We start from the raw sequence: 8,472 nt of genomic DNA, 5'->3' as shown, positions 1-8,472 counted from the left end.
CTAGTTCCGATGCCACCCACCTAAACTCAATTCTGAATGCTCGCAGGTCAGTGTGAGCACCTCCTTAAAAGGTTTGGTACTCTACCCTCTTAAGACAAAGCCAGAAGGATATCTTCTCCCCATGTTCAGAGTTTTATAATTGTTGTGGCATGCTTTGGCCACAAACTCTACTGATTCACGACTTGGTACTTCCTTTCCCTTGCTCAAAAAAGCTAATGTTATCATTCTAGAAGTGAACCCTCCATTCCATTTTGCGATGAATACCCTATAGCTATATTGATATGCTTATTTGTTGTAGTTCAATCAACCAGCTGGAGTTAGCTCTGTTCATCAACCCTTACTACGAAAATTTCTCCCACTGCAAAAATTACACTTTTATTGATTTCTTCTTTAATTCCAGTAATTCCACCAATCAAATAATGAAGAGGACATGCCCAATCTTCTTACAGATTCTATTTGAGAAAACTGGAACCGATCTTTCAGTATATTGATTGCATCTTTTATCATGTCCTGACACAATGGTAGAATCATGTTGAATTCCGCTTGGTATTAGCCCAATACTCCGCCACAAGTTTAGCAAAGGCTGATTGTTTGTCTTCCAACAGTTTAGCTGGTGTTTCATATTCTAGAAGTTTCCCTGCACAATTGGAAAATTACCATTATGGATCATCGATATAGAATAAACTTTGGCGGTTTACTAATATTTAGATCACATGGGACATTGAGGAATGGATTTGGAGCTTTCTGCAGATGCTATATGACTGAAATGTCTTGTAAAACATACCGTAGGAAAGTACCATGACCCTGTCACTGTCTGTCACAGTTGGAACCCTGTGAGCTATGGTTATCACCGTGCAACTCGAGAACTGCTGCCTGATGACTTTCTGCAGGACCGCATCTGTTGCGGAGTCGATGGATGCTGTTGCCTCGTCTAGAACTAGAATTTTGTTCCTGCGGAGGAGAACTCTGCCAAGACAGAAGAGCTGACGCTGTCCAGCGCTCCAGTTATCACCATCATCACTCACTACGAGAGTCCACAAGAACAAACGTAATATGTTCAGTATCTCTTTTATAAGCCATAGATTGCTTTCTAGGGCAAAAATTCTAATTCACTTACCTACTGTATCAAGAAGAGCAGGGGTAGAAAGCAAAAATTCTAATTCACTTACCTACTGTATCAAGAAGAGCAGGGGTGCTACTAATTGCTGTCTTTAGTTGACACTTCTCTAAGGCCTGAAATGTTCATAGTAAGTAGTGTATCATCAGATCACATGAAACTGTTAATGTACATATCGACATATTGCAATATACTTAAATTTGGTATGATCAGGTCTTCAAAATGATAATCTCCTACTGCTTATGGTAACAGAAGGTGAATTTAGCATGGTTGTATTAGGAACTGTATTATACAAGAACTTGTGTTGTCATTCTTAAATTCATTATAGTTTTGCAGGCATGGCAATTTTTCTGACCTCCCATATCTCTTGGTCAGAATGCAGGCCGAGGGGATCCAAATTATTGCGCACAGTTCCTCGGAAAAGTGTAGGTTCTTGAGGGATAATACTCAGTTTAGTTCTTAGATCTTTGAGGCCCATAGAGCAGATATCCAACTTGTCAATAAGTATCCTCCCACCCGCCGGATCAACGAGACGGAACAACGAGCTGATAAGTGTTGATTTCCCGCTTCCTGTCCTCCCTACAACCCCGATCTTGTTCCCAGCAGCAAAAGTGCAAGTGATTCCTTTGAGAACAAGTGGTGAATTTGGACGGTATCTTATCTGCTCATGAAGCACAAGTCAGTGAGTTAATTTCTCAGAAAATTTCAATGAGACTGTGAAAAAGAAGCATCCTATAATTTACCTTCAAATCTTGCAGGTCTATCCTTCCCTCATGCGGCCATGAAGTTGGAGGTCTACTTTCTGGTATAATGGCCGGTGGCTCCGATGGGAGGTGCATGTACTGCTTGATTCGCTCAACTGAAATGATATAGTTTTCCAAGTACGAATAGAACCTTGTCAAGAAAACCTGTGCCGAAGTCAGCGTCAAAGCATAGGAGAGGCAAAGTCCCGCAAAGCCTGAATCAAGTTCATATTGGGAATGTTTTATCAGCCTGAAGATATCATTGAGAAGGAAGATATCATCACAATTGTTATGTAGTTACCTGGTGAAATTACTCCTGGAGGAACCAAAACAAGCAACAATGCTGATGTAAGTATTGTCAAGGACTGCAGTGCTTCTACTCTTATGAGCACCCACTCTTGTGCAGCAATGGTGTGGAAGAACAATGTCGCGTCGGTGTCTATAAGCTGCATGTTGCTGCGGATAAATCTCTCCGTTGCTGCAAATGCCCTGATCGTCACCACACCAAGAATCGATTCTGATGCATAGTTCATGACAGGTGCTTTTGTCGTTCCATTGATCCTTACTAGCTCTCTTGCTGAGGAAACATAATACCTCTTCATATTTTCAAAACTATGTGTCAGCTCAAAAACTCGCAAGATACATTCGTTTTAACTAACTAGAGTAATTGCTTGCAGCAATGCACACTGACCTGAACATATACCATGGTGATTGTAACGGGGATTGCTACAACCAAGACTTGCCAAGTTACGGTACCCATGACCACTACTGTTGTGACAACCTCAATACCGCCAGTCGCCACAAAAGCCATGGAGTAAGGTATGTCAAAGTCCAGGATGCTTAAATCTGAAGATGCCTGCGTAGATAAGCACTTGGATTTCAAGTTTCAACTTTTCCTTCGCGAAAAATTAGAACTAGCTTGCTATGATCTTTTTTGTATATAAGACGGTAAAACAAAATCCATACCCTTGTTAAAATCCTTCCCACTGGTGTTGAGTCAAAAAATGACATGGGGGCCTTGAATACAGAATCCATTAGGCCGCTAAAGAATGCTTTGGAGGCCTTGAGCCCCAGAGTAGCCGCGAAAAGGCTTCTAAAGTAGGCGAAGCAGCAGCTGAAGATGGAGAGCCCAGAATAGGCCCCAACTAGAAGTGCAGGACTGACGTTGTCCATCTGAACAGCTACTGCCAACCAATATGTGGACATGATCTGAAAGCATGTGAATAGCACCTGCGAAGTACACATGCCAGAGAGTTGGAAAGTTCCCTTGGAGACCTCTATGTAGTCTTTATATGGCTTCCATCCGAGGTCGCCAATCCCCTTTTCCTCCTCTTCTGTGAGCTGGACTGCTGCTGAAGGACCCTTTGCAGTGACTTCGATGTCGCTTGCCTGCCTTGTAGCCTGCAACGCACTTGGTATTATGTTGTCATCAGACACATGTATCCCTTGAACTTGGTTCTGTTGGCTGGCAGTAGTATCCAATACTGTGATTGTGGACTGGTGCGCAGAAACCAGCTTCTCAAATGCTGTACCAGCTTCCAATAGGTCTGCATATTTCCCTTGTTGGCTAACTTGACCGCCTTCCATGACCTGTTGAAGCAATGCCAGTTTATGACCGAAGGATCTTTGATATAATGAGTCATGAGAAATTATGTTAAGAAGATCAACCTACCACAATTCTATCGGCTTCAGTTAGAAATTCAACTTGGTGGGTCACAAGAACGACAGTCTTCTCTGCTAGTGCTGTCATTACACAATCCTGCAAGAACATTGCCATTAGAACTGCATTCAGCGGAAAACAACTTGTTTCATGAATACGGATTAAGAAAGATATTTGCAGCTTACATAGAAAAGAACAGCAGCGGTGTGCGCATCAACTGCACTGAAAGGGTCATCCAGGAGATAAACTTCTGCGTCATTGTAGACAGCTCTAGCCAGTTGGATCCTTTGCTTCTGACCTCCACTCATGTTGAGTCCTCTTTGACCAATCTCTGTCAGGTCTCCATGATCGAAGTTTTCGATATCCTTGTCCAGAGCACAAGCTTTGATTGCCTTCTCATACAGTTCCTTGTTGTAAGGCTTCCCGAAGAGTATGTTGTCGCGAACAGTCCCACTCTGTATCCAAGAGTTTTGTGAAACATATGCCACTGAGCCAAATACCTCAACCTGCAAAATGCAATTTTGTTACTTTCTCAGGTACAACAAGATTTGAATATATTTTTTTTCTGCATAAAGAGCATATATTTCTCTATCACTTACTGATCCTGATATTCTGGGTATCTCCCCAAGTAACGCATACAGGAGTGAAGATTTCCCTGAGCCAACTGGGCCGCAGACGGCCACCTTCTCTCCTCTATTTATGCCAAGGTTAACGTTCCTCAGTGACAGATCAGCCCCACTTGCATTCCAGCTGAAATTTCCATCTTGAACTTGAATTCTGATGTCAGAGTCATTAAAAGGTACCCTCTTCACATCCTCCACTTTGATCTCATCTTCGATGAGAAACTTCTCGATACGGTCCAACGACACCTTGTACTGGATCATCATTGTGAGGATCTCAGGAAGAAACCTCACTGGCTCAGCCATGACTCTCAGGGTGGCCAAGACCGTGAAGAGTGTACTGGCATTCAGGGGTGCACTCCCGATGATCGCCGTGGCGGTATACATCACTGCAGAGACTAGCGTCGGGGACATCCAGTACATGACAGCGCCATAGGCCTTCTTCATCTGGGTCTCCCTCAGCCATTGGAACTCGGCGTCCCTGAGCAACTCGATGACGTGCCGGAACTTCTCCTCCCACGACTGCAGCTTGATAATCTTCATGCTGTTCAGTATCTCGGACGTCGACCGGAGCCTCTCGTCCTGCGCAACCATGAACTTTGCCTGGTACCTTTGCAAGATCCTTGCGAATGGCACATTGAGGAAGCCGAAGATGACTAGGGGGACTAGACCGGGAAGGGCTCCAAGCTTCAGAGCCCAGAAGAGCGTCCCAATCGCGAAGGCCAGCTGAAGTGGCGAGCTCCACCCCATGTGCAGCCAGCTGATGGCATCGCCAAGCCGGTACGCGTCGACCGCAATGTAGTTGACGATTTCACCGGTTGAGTGGTTCTTCCTCCCCTGGCTGGAGAGCCTCAGCTGCTTCTGGAAGATGACCGCCATCAACGCGGACCGGATGCGCATCCCGGTCCTCCTCGAGTCGAAGAACCAATGCCTCTGCGACAGTGACTCGACGAGCTTCATGAGCAGCAAGCAGCAGACGAGCAGTAGGCCGGCGCGGAGGTCCCTCTCTTCCTGGTTGATGTACCACACAAACGCGAAGAGCAGCAGAGGGGACACTGCTATGGACAACGTTCTCAACAAGGCGTAGAAGCCGGTGAGAGCGATCTCCCCGAGGAAGCACTTCCCCAAGACGAGGGCGAGGCTGTTGCTGCCCCCGCTCCGGCGATTACTGGCCTTGTCGTGCATGTGGCGGCTCCAGGCCTCAGCGAACTTCTGCGAGGTGTGCTGCGCGCTGTCCTCGGCGGCGATGATCGGGATGTCGGCGAGGTCCAGCGCCTTGGAGCGGCCGAGTCGGAGCAGTGGGTTCAGCCACGAGAAAGCCAGCTGGCTGAACAGGCCAGCCCGGTACAGCTCTGAGGTGTGCACCGCCTTGTCCTTGTCGATCAGAGGCTCCGACAAGCTGTTGTTGGAGGCATCTTGGTGGTGCCCATGGCTCCGCCGGAGCAGCGAGCCGAGGGCGCAGAGCAGCAGCAGGAAGTTCGCTGGCCACGCGACTGCCTCCGCGACGTCCAGCCGGTGGCCCCGGGCGAGGAGCTCCACATTGTACGCGGTGATCAGCAGCGAAAAGAGCGCCCACCAGAGGACTGCGACGGCCCTCGCCGATCTCGTCGGCTGGACGTGCAACGATGTCGCCAGGGCGACCCAGACCAGCCCCCTGACGAAGCAAGGAGCCGCCGTTGCAATGTTCGAGGCATCCTGGAAACCGGTGACGCCGTACCCCACGGCAGCAGCCACGCAGCACACGGCTACCACAAGCAGCTCCCACCGCCACCCGCGACCGCGGCTCCTCCAGCCGGCGCCCTGCCGCCTGACGACGCAGGCGGCGATCAGCGCAGAGACGTACGCGACGAGGAGCACGACATTGATGCAGTCGATCAGGCTCCTCTGCACGCACGGCGACGCGACGGTGAGCCGCCCGTCCTCCGGCCCGCAAACCCAAGGCGACGACCAACCTGCCATGCATCCAAACAACCATCAGCTGATCGAAGCATCAACCAACCCAGCCAAAGGGACCAAAAAAAAAAAAAAAGCTAGAAACAGAAAGGGTTCACAGGAACAACCAAGAAGCTCCTTCTCCTCCTAGTTCTTACCAAGCACGGCCATGGCCGCAGCCGGATCGCCTTTATCGGCCATTGTCGCCACTCACATGCAGTGGCAATGAGAGGCCAGCGCGTCGCCTATTCTTGGCCGAACGGGAGGAGAGGAGAGGAGAGGAGAGGAGAGGAGCCACTGGTTGGTGTGGTTCCGTCTCGTTCTATTCTTCCACTGTGTTCTCTTGTATTTCTGGTGGATGCTCTGCAAAACTCGGACTTGTCCACCGTCACTGTCACTGTCAGCGAGATTTTCACAGGCGGTTTGGCGTATGGCATGACGTCGCCCGGGATGGCACGTGCTGCTGAGAGAGCCGTCTCCGTGCAGCCGAAGAGGTGGTGTCCTTGCCTATGATGTGTTTGGTATGGAGTGTGCTCCAGCGGTCAGCTGGGTTGCCTCTTACCCTCTAAACAATTTTCGAGACGACTCAAGTCTACAATGATTTGTATCTTCTTTCATTGGATTAAAATTCCATTACTGAACGGACGCAGCGAGATCGCTGGCCACCAATTGTTCTACACCACGTGAAGTATCATCCCATACCATGTGTCTACCTAGAATACTACCACATCCAAACGTCAGCCATCGCATGCGCTACTCCTTTCCATTCTCTTTGACGAAAACTTCAAAAGAAAAACTACGCGAGTCCAAACGATGCAAGGTCTTCTGTTCAAAGATCATGCCTTCCATTGGTGCCAGCCTGAACGTATCTCCTTCCATCACCGTCTTCAGCATCAAGGAATCCGTTTCAAGAACAATATTACCCATTCCTTCGATCTTTATGATATCCTAAATGATTTGTTCCTTAGGTTGTCGTCCTCCGAAGCTACAAGGTCTTTAAGTTGTCTCTTCATAGATATAGCTACATGATCCGGTAATGATCCAAGGTAGTTAAGAAATACCTATATTGTTCGTAATTATTAGGTAAGAGATACCTATATTCTCCGAAATTTCTACAAATTAAGTTTCACCAGACATAAAAAAACTTTTAGATGCATCATTTTTCCTTTTTTTCCCTCTCTTTCCTTTCCTGTGTTGTAAATGGGATCGACGTCTTCGATACATCCTTTTACCAGGGAGATAAAAGACATACACCTTGAACAAGATATCTTGCATGCAGAAAATGATTGGATGGTACCAAAAATTTAATGCCACTACCCGTAGTCGTACTCGCATTAGCGTCCCTGGGGCTCCTGTTAGGTTCGCATCAAGTACGGCGATTGCACCGGTGAAGCAAAGGTAGCGACGTAGAGGTGATTGTGGTGGCTGTTTTTTTCTCGGCGTGTATCCGAGCTACGAGGAAGTTAAAAGTAAATTTTTATGTGTTTATATTATTTTGATATAATGAATAAAATTTTATTTATTGAAAAACGTAGAGATGATTGGTTTGATTTCAACTGCAGTGGCACGTGCGAGCAGTTCCTCACCGCATCTTGCTGCTTACTCTTTTTGCATACCAGTGATACTGATAAGTAGGGATGCAAGTAGGTATCAAATAAGTAGTTATAGATTAATATTTATTTTTTTAATTTAATTAGATAAAGATTAATCTTTAATTTATTTTTTAAAGTTTTAAACCGACCTAATAACAAAAAAATAAATACAAAGCTTACCTCTTATCGCTAAGATATGAAAAATTAAGTAACGCTGGCCCAAGAGCTGGCGGGCATTGAAATGGCGATGGAAACGTGGTACTGCTCGGAGGAGTTTAGTTGTCTCGTGGTTATGAACTAAATAAAATACTACTATCTTTAATGGCATCGAAGTATCATCATAATTAAGCTACGTGTTCTTTCCAGCTATCACATATTTTGTTTTACTCGTACGTCATCGTGCTATTTTCTTCTCAATCCTTGCTAATTATGGTAGGTAGTCCCTTTGGTGATGCGTTATGATTTGGAAAACGTTATGTACCGGTGGTCCAACTTTGAATTTAAGATAACAAAACATTGCCTAAATAAGTCCTACTCTCTCCGTTTCAAATTGGTGACATTTTAACCTCTTCTATAATATTTAAAATATATGATGTTCTACGATTTTGAGGTAACTTTAGTTTAAGTTTTATAGTTTTACACTTCCATCAAGTAACCCATTTCCAATGCAATTCTTATTTTTCATATAATAAATGGTATTAATAGTGGAGAAGATGATCATTTTATCTTTCATCTTAATACTTATATTCAAGTTAAAACGTTATCTATTTTGAGACAGAGTGAATACAAATAATCGTTTTTAATGCTT

The 8,472-nt window shown here is 45.8% G+C and overlaps 1 protein-coding gene across 2 annotated transcripts; it reads right to left on the bottom strand.

Moving 5' to 3' along the window:
- Nucleotides 1-324: 324 nt before the first annotated feature.
- On the bottom strand, nucleotides 325-6,393 carry LOC133883597 (ABC transporter C family member 8-like). Of its 2 annotated transcripts, XM_062322970.1 has the most exons (12): nucleotides 6,231-6,393; nucleotides 4,120-6,092; nucleotides 3,706-4,026; nucleotides 3,533-3,619; nucleotides 2,827-3,450; nucleotides 2,552-2,716; nucleotides 2,162-2,456; nucleotides 1,861-2,075; nucleotides 1,473-1,778; nucleotides 1,170-1,233; nucleotides 785-1,024; nucleotides 325-637 (listed from the first exon to the last, which is right to left on the bottom strand). In XM_062322970.1, exons 1-12 carry the CDS (start codon nucleotides 6,271-6,273, stop codon nucleotides 528-530), a joined length of 4,443 nt encoding a protein of 1,480 aa, XP_062178954.1. In that variant the 5' UTR covers nucleotides 6,274-6,393; the 3' UTR covers nucleotides 325-527. The 2 variants fall into 2 exon arrangements, with proteins under 2 accessions (XP_062178954.1, XP_062178955.1); XM_062322971.1 differs by lacking the exon at nucleotides 325-637 and having other exon boundaries at nucleotides 883-1,024; nucleotides 1,118-1,233.
- Between the last annotated feature and the right edge of the window lie 2,079 nt (nucleotides 6,394-8,472).

Source organism: Phragmites australis, chromosome 10 (genome assembly GCF_958298935.1).
Source record: "Phragmites australis chromosome 10, lpPhrAust1.1, whole genome shotgun sequence".
Taxonomy (NCBI): domain Eukaryota; kingdom Viridiplantae; phylum Streptophyta; class Magnoliopsida; order Poales; family Poaceae; genus Phragmites; species Phragmites australis.
This window is presented reverse-complemented; position numbering and strand designations above follow the sequence as displayed.